A 17,467-nucleotide genomic window follows, 5' to 3' on the forward strand; every position below is an offset into this window, starting at 1 on the left:
AAAATCCAAGTGTTCAGACACAAAAGTGCAAATTACAGTTGATAAAATGGCAAAATATGGACTATAGGAACAGTGGGCAAAAGTAAGTTTGTGTTTAGTTCCACTGGGAAACAGCATCAGATGAAAATGGGAGAAGGTCGAGCAGATGCAGATGTTGATTACCTTTTGACAAGTTATGTGGTTCCTGGGAGCTTTTCTCAGCAGCTGCACCTACAAAAAAAAAAAGGTAGTATTTAGTAATCATGGTTGATGGGGAAACCATGATAAAATAATTGGAGCAACTAAACCATTAGGAATCATTTTATTTATGTATTTTTCCGTGTTATGTCTCTTTTCTGAACCAAGTCAGCCCCACGAAAGTAATGATTCACCCATTAAACCGTCGGAAAAGTTATAGTCTCGACTAAAGGCAAATGTATTATTTGTGTAGAACAGTTCATTCACAAGTCAAAGTGCTTCACAATCCTACAGTTAGCCTACATAAAATGACCAACTGAATCCAAACGAAACCAACGGCAACATTGTGGGGGCAGATCAAACAGATTTATTGGCTTACTATTGGTATTATTAAAGGTAAATTAATTATGGGATCGTAAATTAATCATTAATCATGTCTTGTTATGTTTCTGGGATGCGTGGAACATGTAAGCTTTCTTTGGTGGAAAACAGTTATAGGCTAGTAACGTTAGCTTGGCATACACATCAGCTTATGATAAACAAATGACAAATAAATAGCCTATAGCGTACAGTGGCCATTTAGTTTACTTTAAACAACCAAGATGACAATTAAAGTTTAAAAATGTCTGAGCACTTACCAGGTTTGTCTTTCTCCGTCTCCTCTGTGTCGTGCCGAGATGCGAAAACGTTAGAAGGAGCCAGGAGAGCGCTCGGGAAATTAGTTGAAATTTCCCGGGCTTTTCACCCCATACGTTGAAACAACATTGATTCATAGTTAATATTTCAATAACCAAAAATAAAATGAATTCTCAATATTGATTCAACATTACACTTTCAATGGTTGAATTTACATTAATAAAATAGCATTGTTTCAACGTTACACTTTCAATGGTTGAATTTACATTAATAAAATAGCATTGTTTCAACGTTATGCTTTCAATGGTTGAATATATATCTGTAAAATAGTATTGATTCAACGTTATACTTTCAATGGTTGAATATATATCTGTAAAATAGGATTGATTCAACGTTATACTTTCAATGGTTGAATATATATCTGTAAAATAGGATTGATTCAACGTTATACTTTCAAGGGTTGAATATATATCTGTAAAACACTGTTGATTCAACATTATCTTTTAAATTATCTATTTATTACCCGTAATAAAGCATTGAATCAACATTATTTTTTCAACCTCAACCAAAAGTCAACCATCTGACCCTAAATCAATGTTGAAACAATGTCCTTTTGCTATCTGGGTAACCACAGGTAAGTTAAGGTGCTATCCTAACCATCCAAGCATCTGCTGGGTCACGCTAAAAAAAAAAAAAAACATTTTTTTACATTAAAAGTTGCATAGTGCACCTGTAACTCAAGTTTCATCTGAAGACACAAGATCAAGTATCTCTAAATGTGAACATGCCATTCTGAGTACCTTACCTTTAATATGAATCATAATCTTATTTGCTTCATGCAACATCAAAATGCATTTGTTTACTACATCTAAATGTTGCATTACAGATGTTCACTGTGGTTTTACTGACGGACACTGGTGGTAAGAAGGACTCAAATTGGTTAAGGCGAGGTCACAACTTTCTGAAGAGCCTATAGTTTAAAATTGAGGCGTTGAGCACCCAAAAAAAATCCATGGTGGTAAATATGGAAACCATCAAAATTATTGTTTTGGTCTTGGATTATGGCTAAAATATTTGGCAGAAAGTTCATGATTTTTCATGAACGTATCCAAATGTGGTGACAATTTATACCAAAACCTGAGTGATGTTGGCCAATAGAAAGGACTTGGAATTGGTTTATGGTTAACATCACTAATGGCTGGACGTAGCCACATGAAACAAAAACAAAGTTCTCTCCCAGCACACATGAACTAAGGTCAAACTATTCATAAAGGTGTCTAAAAGTGGTGATGTGCTTGATGTGGTTCAGATAAAGGACACTTCCAAATAATAATCGTTAGCAACGTTTGTAGATTTTCAGTTTGGTGATTTCGTTTTCCGCCCCAAAAATAAGCCATGTTCTGACTGTCAATCCCCCATCCTATCCCTGATTATGTTTGCAAAAGAAAGTAGACTGTAATTTTGAGAAGACACAAGAGCAGTTGTTGAGCCATACAAACCCTGCAGTCTTGGGGACCCCAATACCTTTACTTTGTACATTGTTACCTCCTTACACCATTGATGTGGGGAGTGTGATGATGCAGCGTTAGTCGAAAGGTTGACCAATTCCTCTCAGCTTCAACTGCCCTGTGTTGGACATGTTCTTTTAGCCCCAAGTCTCTAAGAATTTACTATCCTTAGCTATCCACACATATAATCTGAGAAAATAGGGGAATTTAACTAAACTGGACACAAGCAACTTTTGATTAAGCAATTATATAAAGCCGACAAAAAAAGTCCTAAAAACAGATGTGTTGATAGTCTTTTTTTATTTTGATAATGAAATTTACATGGACCCATGACTAGATGACGCGCTTGTCACGAGTTTCCATAGTGCGCTGAAGTAAAGTGTTATTCAATAAATCACAGCTCCACCGCCATCTGCTGGTCATAGACAGACACCGAGTATTTTAATTGACACGAAGGCGCTGAATTGAACTTTTTGTTCACAAAACTGTGGGACTACGGATAGAAATTATCCTTTGGCTAGAAATCCGGCGTGTTCACATGCATGTAGCCCACGTTTGTTCATTAACTTGCACTGTCCCTGTTGCCCCCTCGAAATCACCAGGGAGAATCAGTTGGCTTTTCAAAGTTTATTTCGAGCTCAAATAGTACAGAAAAGAAAAGTGTAAACATAGGTCCCCTGTGAATAAAGGATAAAATAGTTTAGCGTACTATGGATTAAGTTAAAATGGACAAACAGATAAAACGACACTTACACGTCCCAGATGTAACAAGGCTTAGGCCACGGCCCGACTACTGCGCCACAGCTTCTGGACTGAGGCTGTGGGCCTAGCTCTTTTAAACTAGTATCAACAGGTCACGTGATGGGCGCGCTTCCGGTTTCAATTATAAAAAGACAGTGTTTAATTTAGCGAAAAGATGAATAAATACTGTTATTTACAGTGAACCATTTACCAACAATAAGAAGGCGCTTAAATACTTTGTCGAAAATGGGCTGACAACACCCTCCCCCACTAAAAATAATGTTAAACCAACATTCCCTTAATCCTACTGGGGGGTCTTACTTGACTTAAACCATAAATTGTAGCAAATAAACAATTTGAACCACAACAATACTTCACAAAAGAGTCCAGGCTAAATGAATAGTGTCCGTTATCCAAGAGTCCTTTGGCCCGGCGGTACACACAGGTTTAAAGGTCCATTTCCGTATTTGGGTAGATAGTCCGTTGAAGCATTGGTGGGTCCCAGAATCTTCAGAATTGACTCAAGGAAAATATCTTTTACCCCAGATTTTGTAGCAGCATAGTAAACCAACTAAACAAATGGCATGTACTACTTAAACAATAATTACAGTACATTTACTACTATTGCACATATCTCTATTGCACACAAGCCACATACTTTAAAGTGCAAAGTGCAAAGTGCAACTCAATTAACAGGTACATAAAGTGCATGTTACTACTGCATTACGACTGGAAATTAAAAAGGATATAGGTTGGCCGAGGTGCTGAAGAAGCCGTCTCGGACCCTCGCTGGTTTGGACACACCGACAGGACAGGTCTGCACTTCCCGGACCGTGGGCTCACCAAGCTGGTCGTAGGTGTAGAAGCGCCTGGGCCGTCTGGTTCTGACAGGTCTTGCAGATCCCTCCGAGGAGTCAGAGGATGATGCCTCTCGCTCAGATGAATCCGCTTCCTGCACTGGCTCTGGCTCCGGCTCAGGGTCAACCTCTGGGATCAGGATCACCACTTCAGCTCTCTCCTCAGCAGGTGCAGCTCCCTGTTCCGGCTGTCTTGGAGTGGGGACTCTAGGTTGGAACTCTCTGGCAGTTGGATTGAGCGGCTGAAGAGCGGGTTGGGGTGGCAGGACGAGATGGTAGTCTTCCTCACTAGAGCTCTCTGTACCTGCAGGCTGGATGTTGCACTTAACACTTGTCCCTCTTCCTGGCGACGTTCTGGTTCTCCTGCTTCTCCTTTTAGGGTTGGGGACGACAGGCGCTGGTTCAACCAGGTAAGGACAAGGTAAGAGCAAGTTTCTGTGCAGCACCCGTCTTCTCCCTACAGCATTCAGAGGCTCAACCACATAGACAGGGCGTCCAGGGCCTTTGCTCTCCCTCACCACATGGACAGTGTCCTCCCAGTGACTGCGGAGCTTCCCCGGACCACCTCGAGGCGTGAGATTTCTCACCAATACATGGTCACCCGGGTTCAGCGTGGAGCTCCAGGCGCGCTGATTGTAATAATCTTGGCCCTTTTTTGCAGACTTCCTCATGTTCGTCAGGGCAATGGCATAGGCTTCCTGCATTGCCTCTCTCCACTTCTCCGCATAGCCAGCAGGGGTCTGTTTCTCTGCGTCACCGAGCTTCTTGGGAAACAAGAGGTCAACTGGGAGGGTTGGTTCACGTCCAAAAAGCAGGAAGAAAGGGGAGTACCCTGTCGCCTCGTGGATGGTGGAGTTGTAGGCATGAACTACTTTGTTGAGGTGCTCCTTCCATCTGGCCTTTTGTGTCTCCTCCAGTGTCCGCAGCATACTCAACAGAGTCCTGTTAAAACGTTCGGCAGGGTTAGCTTGGGGGTGGTAAGGTGTAGTGCGAGAGTGTTGAATACCACCATATTCCTGGAGCTTCCGAAACAGCTGGTTCTCAAACTCTCTCCCTTGGTCGTGGTGGATCCTGGATGGAAACCCAAAGCGTGGGATAAATTCGTCAAACAGCTTTCTGGCAGCAGTTTTCCCGGCCTTGTCTTTAGTTGCGTAGGCCTGAGCGTATTTAGTGAAATGGTCCACTAAAACCAGGATATACTCTTCCCCTCCGTTGCTTTTCTCCAGATGTAAAAAGTCTATTGAGACCATCTCGAATGGTGCAGAAGTTTCAATGCTTTGAAGTGGTGTCCTTGTGACTCTGTTGGGCCTTTTGTTTTTGATGCAGCTGCAGACACGTGTAACGTAGTGCTCCATCTCCTGCCTCATTTTTGGCCAAAAGAAGCGCTCTCGGGCCAGGGCCACCATCCGGTCAGCACCCAAGTGTCCCATCTCCTCATGGAGGTACTTATACACCAGGGGCTTCAAGGGCTCTGGCACCACCAGTTGCAGCCTGTTGTTGGTCTTCCTCCACAGGAGTCCATCTTCACCCAGCTGCAGCTTTGGCCATTCTCTCAGGAGAACCCGGACTTGCTCACTCTCTGCAGCTTTGTCTCTGTACTTCAGGTAAGTGTTTTCTCTTTTCAGGTTAGAGACCCTCTGGATGGCTGGATCTGCATTCTGCTGGGCCTGGATGTCTTGGATGGAGAAGGGCTGAAGGGGTGGTACAGCACTGCCATCTGGTGGTAGGACATCCACATTACAGGTGACAGCAGAAATCCAGTTGATCTCACCTGTTTGGCTGCTTTTGACTGCTTTACAGATGCTGTCCATGACCTCCGGCTCACACTCTTCCGTGCACTCCTGCATGATGGTTTTGATGGGCTTAGGTCTGCGAGAGAGAAAGTCAGCATCTGTGTTAGCTGTTCCAGGTCTGTACTTGAGTGTAAATCTATAGTCTGCCAGCTCTGCAACCCAGCGGTGACCCGTGGCGTTGAGTTTTGCCGACTTGGTAACGTAAGTGAGTGGGTTATTGTCACTGTAGACTGTGAAGTGTGGCGCGTGGAACAGGTAGTCACGGAAACGCTCTGTGATGGCCCATTTCAGTGCGAGGAATTCCAGTTTTCCTGAGTGTAGCTTGTAGTTCTTCTCTGCAGGCGTCAGGGTTCTGGATCCGTAGCCAATGACTCTCAGTGCGCCATCTTGTCGCTGGTACAGCACAGCACCGAGCCCTTGCTCTGAGGCGTCAACATGGAGAATGAAAGGCTGCTCGAGGTCTGGATATGCCATAACAGGTGGATTTGTAAGTTGGTTCACAAGCGTCTCTAAAACTGCTCTGTGTATCTCTGTCCACTGAACCGGAGAGGAGGGTGGGAGCTGAGCACCTGAATGTTTTGTCCCCTTTTTGTGGCAGTGTTTTGGCTCACCTTTGGGCTTTGCCAGCAGCTCATACAGTGGCTTTGCAGTCCTGGAGAAGTCCTGGATGTAAGCTCTGTAGTAGCTCAAGAATCCCAGGAGCTTCCTCACCTCTCTCACTGTAGCTGGGGTCTGGTACGTGAGCGCCTTTACTGCCTCCGCCTCTCTTGGGTTCATCCTGTATCCTTCTGCAGAGATCACACGACCAACATACGTTACTTGTGGCTTAAACAACTCACATTTTTCGGCTCTCAGCTTCATCCCACAGGCTCTCTGTCGCCGCAGGACTTGTCTGACGTTTTCCACATGTTGGTCAAATGTGCGGCTGAAAACAAGGACATCATCCAGATAGGGCACACAGACTTCATCCCTCAGATCTCCCAGGCATCCCTCCATGTGGCGTTGAAAAGCAGCCGGGGCATTTGAGAGGCCAAATGGGATCCTGGTCCACTCATAGAGTCCCCATGGTGTAATAAAGGCTGTGTATGGTCTGCTCTTCTCGCTCATGAAGCCTTGGTGGTATGCTTTGCCCTGGTCCAGGACGGTGAACCAGGAGTTTCCACCCAAGTTTTCCAGGATTTCTTGGATCCTGGGGATGGGATGACGGTCTGGCCAGGTCTTCTCATTCAGCAGCCTGTAATCAATGCATAACCGGAGAGTGCCGTCCTTTTTCCTGACGCAGACTACCGGTGAAGAGTAAGAGGAATAGGACTTTTGAACCCAACCTCTACTCAACAAATCCTGAATGTGAGCCTTGACTTCCTGATACAGGTGTCGGGGTATGGCATTGTATGTTCTCTGGACAGGAACAGAGTCTTTCAAATTAATGTCCATTTGCAAACCAGTGACACAACCAGCATCCCACTCATCTCTGGCAAACACGTCACCCTCCTCCATCAGCATCTGACGAACTCTGTGCTGCTGCTCTGCCGAGAGGTGACTCAGATCTACAGGCGGGACCCAGGGCTCCCTCTGTGGTGCTTGACTGGGCTGCTCCGGTGAGGATGTGGCACTGCCCTCTGGTGACTTGGGCTCTAGTGGGTAAACAGCATCAACACTGTGTAACCAGCCAAGCGTTGTGCGGCCACAAAGAGTAATATCACAGTCTGTTGTGTTTTCAACAGTTACCTTAATCCTCGTATTCTCTTGATGTTGAATGAGCTGCTCTCTTACTTTGAGTCCTGTGGGCCACGGTGTCTCCGGGTTAGGCTCCAACACGACGTGAGTTCCACAGAGCAACCCTTGCTGTAGATAGTTGCATTGCACTTGGATGGCGTTCCTCTTTGGGACAGTAACTGGCATTCTTCCCAGACGAGCAATGTGGGGGTTGTTTTCAGGTGACGGCTTCTGTAAAACAGTTAGAACAGCCCTCGCAGTTTCCTGACCCACATCAAGCGCTGAACAAAATCTCCTTACCATGTGACCAGAAGGAAAACAGCTTCCAAGACCCTCATTTGCCAAAGCCAGCTCCTCAATTACATTAAATCCAATAATAGGACGTTCCAGATCTGTAGAGGCGACTAAGATAGGAACAACTACTGGTTCATCACTCATCCCAGCAACAGCATCTTGTGACAGTGCAAACTTCACTTCAATCCAGCCCTGATATGGAATCTTTGTCCCATTTGCTGCGGACAGATCCAGCCCTCCTTCTTCCAGTAACTCTTCTACAGGCCTCACAGTAACATGGGGTAAGTGTCTCTGCTTCCACTCATCTCCAATAATGGACACTTGTGAGCCAGTGTCCCACAGCACTTTGGTGTCAACATTGTTCATTGTGGCTCGAACAAGGCACCTCCTCCCCACAAGCTTAGCAGTTTGATGTTGTTTACCAGTGAGGGGCGCTGTGGTGCAGAATATGTCTGTGTTCTTACCAAGATGTACGCTGGTTTCGATCTTGTTGGTCGAGGCTGTGGTGTTCCTAGGCGCTCTGCGGCAACCAACGGCCCAGTGGTCTATGCTCCCACACTTGTAGCAGTGGTCGCATTTCCCCCCTGGATTGGTCCGCTGGCACTGGTGACACTGCCGGTTGGGGCGTGTCCTTGGCGGTGGTCTGTTGTAGCTGTGGCTGGCTTGTCCCCATGGTGGTGGTTGTCCGGGTGGCTGGTGCAGGCTTGACAGCTGAGTGGTGAGATTCTGAATGGCTTCACAGATTGCTTTGTTCCCCTGGTCTACTTTCTCCATCAATGTGTCACGTTTTTCAAACTTTTGCTTTTTATAACTGGTAGAGTTACTGTCATAACTGCTGCTCTCTGAATCAGTGAAATGTGGATCATTACTCACCGCTAACACCTTGGCTCTGGATTTGCTTGAGAGCTTGCCCTTCCTCTCCATCTCCAGGTTGTAGGCGGCGGTCATTTTCTCCAGCAGAACTTCATCAGTTACTCTCGGTTTTTGCAAATATGGCTTTAAGTCAATACGGATGGTGTCATCTTGAAGTCCGGTAAGTATGGTTTGCAAAAACTGATTTTGGATGAGCTCTGGGCTGTACTTCAAGCCAGTGTCTGCTCTCTCTGAAGCAAAGAGTATCTGTTGCCTCAAGTCCATAGCTCGAACTAAAAACTGGACTGGAGTCTCTCCGTGATCTTGTGCAGCACGAGTTAAGGAGTGGTACAGCTCATTAGCATCTTTTTCAACAAAATGAGTCCGCAATATTTGTTTCAGAGCTTTCAATGACAAATCATCTCTACTTTCCAGATAACTTCGCAGTTTTGTTCCTGGAATCATAGCTTGAAGGACTGCATCAATAATTTCGCATTCATCATATCCCTTCTTTAATGCTTTTGTAATTTGTCTTTCTAAACTTGCATATCCCAGCTTATCCGTTTGATTATGTTCACCAATTTGTCCATTAATTTTCAAGTCTTTTCTATACATTGGGTGAACAACAGTTTGAGTTCTTTCAGACAAATTATTAGGGGCAGTAAGCGTGGTGGCAGAGGTGCGTGGTCTTACCACAGGTTCCGTGTTGCTGGGCGCAGTACCAGCTGTGTCCGCCAGAGGGCGGCGTGGCGACGTGGGACCAGACGTAGACAGCGTTTTTCTCAGTTCATCAATTCTGTCATTTATTTTCAATAACAATGACATTCCTCCATCTTCAAGCGACGTGACATCCTCACACTCCAAATGCTGCAGAATTAGCCTTCTCAATTTGCGAGGTGAGTCTTTTTCTTCATCTTCAACATTGATTTCAAGTGTAGTGCATATTTTAAGAAGTTCCGAAGCAGGTAAGGCAATTAGCTTTTCCTCGATTTCTTCCAGCATATTTTCCCATTCAGACACTTGTTCGTTAAAGTCTGGCATGATTGGAAAGTCTTTTACCTTGGCTTTGATCGTGACTTGCGGTGGGTTGTGTCGTCTTCCTTGACCTAGCTTCCGTTAGCATTAGCTCCGTGATAGCTTCGTGTTGGCGTCTCTCGTAGCGTATTCCACTCACGAATATAGTCCACACACGCGCTCCGGAGCCACAATCCACGGTAGCGGTCCAGGTCATCCACAAACTTAATCCAACTGGGCAGAAACACCAAGATTTTGTTGCCCCCTCGAAATCACCAGGGAGAATCAGTTGGCTTTTCAAAGTTTATTTCGAGCTCAAATAGTACAGAAAAGAAAAGTGTAAACATAGGTCCCCTGTGAATAAAGGATAAAATAGTTTAGCGTACTATGGATTAAGTTAAAATGGACAAACAGATAAAACGACACTTACACGTCCCAGATGTAACAAGGCTTAGGCCACGGCCCGACTACTGCGCCACAGCTTCTGGACTGAGGCTGTGGGCCTAGCTCTTTTAAACTAGTATCAACAGGTCACGTGATGGGCGCGCTTCCGGTTTCAATTATAAAAAGACAGTGTTTAATTTAGCGAAAAGATGAATAAATACTGTTATTTACAGTGAACCATTTACCAACAATAAGAAGGCGCTTAAATACTTTGTCGAAAATGGGCTGACAACATCCCAATTAAATAAATGAAGAACGAAAGAAAGAAAAAGAAGTGTGTCGTGGCTCATTCACAATTTTCCTGACATTCCAAAAATACTATTTCTTTACAGGAATGACTTGAGAAGCACATGTCACATCATTAACGTAACTCTAATCTAAACGGCAAACACTCTGCAAGTTCCCAATCAATAGAAAAAAGTAAAGTCTTTACAATTACATGAACATCACTTTTGTTCCTAAAATGTCTGCTTTTTCAATATAGGCTTTCGGACGGGCAATCCCCCACTGCTACTACTACAAACACCAAACACCATCAAAAGATAAAATAAAGTTTATTTGCATATTGCCTTTTATTCTTTAACATTTTTACTACAGTTTTACAGATGGTCTATAGTTGCATTGGTCCATTATTGATATAAATGTAACATTTTAACCATAATTATTACTCCCTTCAAATAAAAAATGTACCAACAGAATTTTAACTTCAAATAAAAAATGTATATCAACACATAAGTGAAAAAAGAAAGAAAAAAAATTATACTGAATATATAGAACAAAACAAAATTGAAATATTTCATTCAAACTCGATGCTAACTTCTTCAGTGAATGTTTCTAGTTTGACATTGTGCGTCAGAGAATGTTCCCAAAGGGCACTCCTTTGGAGAAACGTCGTCCCACATTCCTCACACAAAAAGCTCTTCACCTTTCCAGCATGTGTTTTTCTGTGTTTCTTCATATGGTAAGAGAGCCTAAAGCCTTTTTCACAAATGTCACACTTAAATGGCTTTTCTCCTGTGTGAATGCGCATGTGTGATTTCAGATAACCAGACTGGATAAATGCCTTTCCACACATCTCACATTTGTAAGGTCGCTCCCCAGTGTGATACCTGTTGTGAAGCCGCAGCTCATTGGCTGTCAGAAAGGTTTTGCCACAAACTGTGCACTGGTGTGGCCGCTCACCTGTGTGGATAAGTTCATGCCTCCTCAACGAGGTCTCTTTCATGAACTGTTTTCCGCAGATATTGCAGGGGTACCTCACACCAATGTGCACTTGCTCTACATGATTTGTCAGCTGCAGCTTTGTGCGATAGGCCATGTCACACTGTGTGCATGCCCAGGGTCGCTCCTCAGAATGAGTTCCCATGTGCACAGTGAGCTCTGAGGCCGAGCGGTAGCTCTTCCCACACTGCCAACACAAGAATGGCTTCTCCCCGGTGTGCTTTCTCTGATGAACTGTCAAACAATTTGAAGACCTGAATTTCTCTGGACATAAGTCACAGGCATAGGGAAACTCTCCTTGGTGGATCCTCCCATGAATAGCAAGGTATGACAGCTGCATGAAGCTTTTGTCACATTGTCCACAAGGATATGGCCCAGTAAAATTGTGCTGCTTCTCGTAGTGCTCCCTCAAGCGCCTGAGCAAAGTGAAGGTCTTATCACACATGGTGCATTGCATTGGTCTGTGCATCAGCTTGTGCCTCTCAAAGGCAGCCTCATTGGCCAATATTTTTCCACATTCTTTGCAATAAAGCGGGTCATGGATTCTTTGATGCACTTTGAGTAGTGTCATACTCTTGAACTCTTTCCCACACTTTTCACATTTTAGATTTTCCCTCATGTCCAGTTTACACATCTTTTCCTGGTGCTCCTTCAAAGCTGACAGACACTCAAAGTGTTTACCACAGTTGGAACACCACACAGGAATCTTGAGTTGTGATCCCTGTTGGGAATCAGGGTTTGTGCTTTCACCTTTGCTGGACCCCGCTACAGGTTCTTTTTTCCACATGAATCGAGTCATTTTTTTGTGACAAATAGCATAAATTTGATGTCTTTTAAGCCCATGCATATGTTTGAATCTCTTTTTGCAGTGTACACAATGATATGGCCGATCCTCTGTGTGGGATTGCAAGTGCCTGTTGAAAGTCTTAACACTATCAAAAGTCCGTGTGCACACAGGGCAAACTTTAAGTTCTTTTTTTCTTGTTCTTGTTTGAGGGGCAGAGAGGGAATCCCGAGGAGCAGCTGCTGCTGCATCGAGAATGTTCTCCTTCTGATCAGTGCAACTTGGTGCATCAGCCCCAGCCAAAATCTGCTCAACCGTCTTGCTCTCTTCTTCCTTTACACCTTCATGTCCATGAATAATCTGGTGTTTCTTTAATGTATCTCTATACTTAAAGCCCTTTTCACAAGTAACACAGATAAATGGCCGTTCTTCAGTATGTGATCTTAAATGCTTGGCAATGTCTGCAGTGCATGGCAGGACTCTGCTGCAGATGGGACAGATTTTGCCCTCTGCTGGAGACAGCTGCAGATTTGATTGTGGAGTCCCTTTCTTTTTCCCTGCGTTAGGCTTTTGTAGATCTCTATTCTTGCAGATTTTGTTCTGATGTCTCTTCAAAATATATGGATTTTTGAATTTCTTTTTACAATGAGGACAGCTGTATGGTCGGTCCTCTGAATGAGACTTCATGTGTCGTTCCATGTCAACAAAACGAGCAAAGTATTTTCCACACAAAACACAAAGCTTGTTCTCTGATGGATAAGCGTCAGGATCTGTAGAGTCCTCAGTAAGTGGTGGGCTACCCACACTTTCCTTCGCATGAACACGCATGTTGTGTCGGGTCATGTCATACTGGTCTCTGAACTTTTTGTCACAGTTGCCACACTTGTACTTGAGTTCTCGGGTCTCTGAATGAGTTTCTTGATGGCGTCTCATTGCTGCTGCACGTAGGAAGGATTTTCCACAGACAGGGCAGGTTTTGTTACTGGAATATTTATTTCTTTGTCCTCTAGAAGTTTGTGAAGATTCATTCTTTACCTCGATCTGTTTGCTTCGTTTTAGAGGTTGAAATGAAGCTGGCTTTAAGGTGCCGTCATCCTTAGTCAATGTGTTTTCTACATCAGACTTCACTGCCGTCTCTCTGTCATTACCAGATTCATCATCGTCATCATCATCATCAGGCTCCATCAAATCTGATGGCTGTTCAATTTGTATGTAGTCCAACAGTGTTACAGTTTGTCCCTCCACCTGGACAGTCACACAGCCTTGCAGCTGCTCAGATGCAGGTTGTAACTGTATTTGGTCTGTATCAATTACAACTTTTTCCACTTGAGGAAGAGACAGAGAGGAGAGAATGCAGTTTCCAAATGATGCAATGGTTTGCGTCTCATCTGTAAGAAATATAATTAAACAAATTAATTATTATTGCCTTTCGGATCATAGAGCTCTAGGCTAACTCTCCCTGATAAATAGGAGTGATTACAGCAAGAAGATGCAGACGAACACACACACCACAGTGCTATGGAAATTAACTTAATTCATCATTAACTGTAGTACTGCTGGAAGATATATTGTTATCGTATCGATATCGAGATATGAACATTCAAAATATTAAAATAGAAAAAGACAAATGATATATATTTTTATCAATAAAACCGCACTCTTCTGTATTATGATGCTTTTATTTTTCTGAAAAATGCCTGGTTTACACCTAAACCATAGTTATGTCGTATTGTATCTATTAAGATATCTGGCAAGAATATCGAGATATGAAGTTTTGTCCATATCGTTCAGCCCTAAACTGTAGCAGTTATTAAGTATGATTAACACTTACAGGCACACATGGGATGCAATAACATTGTTCTTACACCGAGAGCTGCAAGAACAAAATCAAGTCATTTTTGCCTCGTAACCATGAAAAATGCAAAACAGACGTTTCAATGGTTACATGGCAAAAATGACATCATTTTGTTCTTATGTAAAAACAATTAGTTATTGCATCTAATGAAGTATGAATGACCCTTTAATAACTACTTAACTACTACAATTAATGCCTAACTCTGAATAGATCTTCACATAATAATAACTGCTTAACAATGAATAACATGAAAGAGCTTATGCTTTGGGGTTTTTACAGAGCGATGCCTGTGCTCTGTAAAAAAAACTCTGCTTGAGGACTGGGTGCAAAGCGGTGAGAAAAGTTTAGGAAGCGATTGACAGCGATTTTTTCCATGCCGGCATGTGTGGTTTTGATGCTTTTTGTGCGCATAAAACTCAATTCTGCACTTTGCTTGTAAATAGCTTTTTTTCTTTACAATTACAAGTTTTTTATTTTATTTTTTACACGCATGTTGTTTTGAATTGGCAATAACAAATGGACATATTTCAGGCCATTTATTAGAAAACAAGACTCTGCTGTCTTTAAAATGTCCCGATTTTTCATTACTAGGTTTTCTTATAATTTGTTTTTTTTTTGTGTGAGTTTATTTTTTGTCTGTTTTTGTCATGTCTATTGAAAAACGAATAAAATCTTAAATGGACAAGAACGTCCAAATAATGACAATTAGTACAATCTTGCCAAGCACCTGACCCTACGCGGCATTAATCACTTTACACACAATAACAGTCAGCCTTTGTTATACTTTAGAGATTTTTCTTCGTTTTGCTTCTATGTGAGGCAATTTTGATCACTTACTTTTTAGAACTGTTTACACAAGGAAACTGGCACAGTATCGATTATGTGCACAAAATTCACCTGATAAATCCAAGTGTCCAAGTGCTGTATGGTAATGAAGAACTGTCGTTAGATGCTGGGTGTCTGGGACTAAGTGTAGACATTCTTCCAGAGCAGATGGGTCAGCACGGAGCATAGAGGCAGTCTATACACAGAAAACAAATGCATAATTAAAAGAATGTTGTAAATGGTAGAATTTGACAGTAGGGTTTAAATCTATCACTAAATAGGCTCAGTTATGTTTTTGAACAAACATAAAACTTAAAAAAAAGGTGCATTATGCAACTTTTTAAGCAAAAAAAGAGAAAAGTTAATAATATTAGTGCATATTTGACTTGACGGTGGATCTGTCTCCATGGTTTCGTAAACATTCCATCCTAAAAAACCTGAAATCATATTGGTCCTGGAGCGTCATAGATGCCGCCAAAATAGAAAGCAAAGGCGCAAAGACCACACTTACAGCAACTGGGTCACTGAAAGGTCAAATATGCACAAATACCAGCTTCTGTTTTCGCAATAAAAGTTGCATGAATCACACTTTAGCTGAGCCTTGAACAGCACTTGTTGAGCGTTGGATTTTCGTACCTGCTGGATGTTTGGCATCGGAATGAGCTTCTCTAATCGAGTTAAAAAATCCAGCATTAAGACTTGCAGCGCATTATCAAACTCAGGACCAAATTCAAGTGGAAAAACATCCTGGAATAAAAGACAGTTTGATCAGACTAATTATCTCAAGAAAAACACTTCATGAAAAGGAAAGCGGAGTGAAAGTCATACCTTAAAAAACGTATCTTTTTCCGCAGGATCTTTCAACATCAACTGCACTTGATCTACAAAGGTTGATTCTGGGAACACAAGTTCTGCAAAACACGGCTTAAAACAGAAAAAAAAAAAAGATAAATATAAAAATTCATCAAAACATTCTAGGCAAAAAGATGAACAACGTGGCAAACACACACCTGTGCTGCCCAAGCGGATATGAGTGTTTTAATCTGCTCTAGGTGCGCATCAATAGATTCAAGGTTTGTTATTTCTTCAGCTCGGCATAGTTCGAGTACCACCTAAAATAAAAAAAAACAAAATACAGGTATTCTTTAGCAACAAAGGCTGCGACAAATTACATCAAGCACAACTTTACCCGAGCATGAAGAGCAAGCAGTAGTTGAGTCCTCTGATCGGTGCTTATCAGCTCAGGGACTATGTCTGTGACGCTATGGATGAAGTCTTCTACCATCCCATAGCTTCGTACATCACTCCCTTGAACCACATTCCACATTGCTGCAGAGATCAGGCGCAATGGAGGAACGAAGAGACGAAGTGATGGTAGTGACAGGGACTCCTCTGTAAATTAAAGCATTGCATATCAGTGTAAATGTTAACAATTTCATTTATAGAATATGGCCGCATCCTATGTTGTAGGGCGTTTGAAGAAATGTTAACCTTCACATTTCACCTGATATAATTTCCCATTATCTGGACGGACACGCAAGCCATTATACTTGCATTGTGCTTACTGTTCTCCCATAGTCCCCGAGCAAGACTTGCCATAAGCCTCAAAGCATTTAGTGGCACGTTACCTTTAAGGCAAGGTGTCTCTAAATGCTTTGACTGGCTGTATAATCGATGTGACTTTAATATGCATCACATGGATTAATTGCAGTACCAGTGCATAAAGGACCCCGGGAAGATAAGATGGCCCAAGGGTGCAGCTAATGGGGAACCTAATAAATAAACAAAGTATCTAATAGTTTGCTAAAGTTTTCAAGATGACATTAATTCAACTACTAAACATCACACATCGTTGCCCAAGCTGAGCAACTAAAAAGCTAGTTACATCTACCAATACCCATTATGGAAAACTGACGTCAGGGGTTTAAAAACACTCAAACAGCACGTTTAAGTGATAAGGCTTTATGGTTAGCTAGTTAGCCTCACAGGGAACTACCGCCATCTCTACGAGCGGGGTACGCCATGTTGAAAATCGGGCGCACACAATCCTACAGAAACAGCTATATCTCGCGACGGTGAGTTCCCACGCCCAGTTGTTACAGCTTACCACATTCAACTCCGTGTATTCTTGCCATTTATCCTTGAAATTATTTTACAAAACACGTTCAAATACTCAGGGCTGTTGTGAGTTGACGTCTGCTCGACCCTGCGGAATCTGCGGGAGGAAGGGCGGCTCTAAATAAGCCTAGTGCGCAGGCGCGCCCATGATGCCTCGTGCCAGAACTGTCTTTGGAACTGTCGCGCTATGATGGAAGCTATGGAAGCAGTAATGTTTTCATGTCAGTCCTATCTGCGCTAATAACATATTTTATGAAGTTACATAATGTTAATACAGTGAGTTTGTAATCACCCTGAAGCATAAAAGTTACTCTATGTGTAGCACTTTCAGATCAGTCTATTTGATCTGCTCTTTAGAACCACCTGACAGCAGTCATAATGCTTTGACTGTCCGTCTTATTAATGTAACTCAAATGTCGCAACACGGTTTAGATATTTCTGCCATTACCTGCGATATCACCTTTTACGAATTTTATTTCATAATTGTAGATGAAAGGCAGGGGCCAATATGGAGGAGGTTTTTGAAAGAAAAAAACGAACATAAAACATTTGGAAACTTCGTTTTTGTTGGACATTGGATCCACAAATTTGCCGAATAAATCTTTTGGTTTAAAACAGCCAACACTCATGTT

General features: G+C 42.7%; 1 protein-coding gene across 1 annotated transcript; it reads right to left on the reverse strand.

Moving 5' to 3' along the window:
• Positions 1 to 10,726: 10,726 nt before the first annotated feature.
• On the reverse strand, positions 10,727 to 17,120 carry LOC306959655 (uncharacterized protein). Its single transcript, XM_079551830.1, has 7 exons — positions 16,825 to 17,120; positions 15,907 to 16,109; positions 15,728 to 15,829; positions 15,546 to 15,641; positions 15,354 to 15,464; positions 14,790 to 14,913; positions 10,727 to 13,425 (listed from the first exon to the last, which is right to left on the reverse strand). Exons 1-7 carry the CDS (start codon positions 16,850 to 16,852, stop codon positions 10,829 to 10,831), a joined length of 3,261 nt encoding a protein of 1,086 aa, XP_079407956.1. The 5' UTR covers positions 16,853 to 17,120; the 3' UTR covers positions 10,727 to 10,828.
• Between the last annotated feature and the right edge of the window lie 347 nt (positions 17,121 to 17,467).

The sequence above is a fragment of the Gobius niger genome (genome assembly GCF_951799975.1).
Source record: "Gobius niger genome assembly, chromosome: 2".
NCBI classification, from domain to species: domain Eukaryota; kingdom Metazoa; phylum Chordata; class Actinopteri; order Gobiiformes; family Gobiidae; genus Gobius; species Gobius niger.

Bases quoted from the DNA above. Each gene is read 5' to 3' on its own strand.
- LOC306959655 (XM_079551830.1), bottom strand. From the start codon at position 16,852: ATGGCAAGAATACACGGAGTTGAATGTG. The intron at 15,642-15,727 runs GTGTGTGTTTGC...TTCTGTTTTAAG, and splicing joins TATCCGCTTGGGCAGCACAG to CCGTGTTTTGCAGAACTTGT. The intron at 13,426-14,789 runs GTGAATTTTGTG...TATTTCTTACAG, and splicing joins TGGACACTTGGATTTATCAG to ATGAGACGCAAACCATTGCA.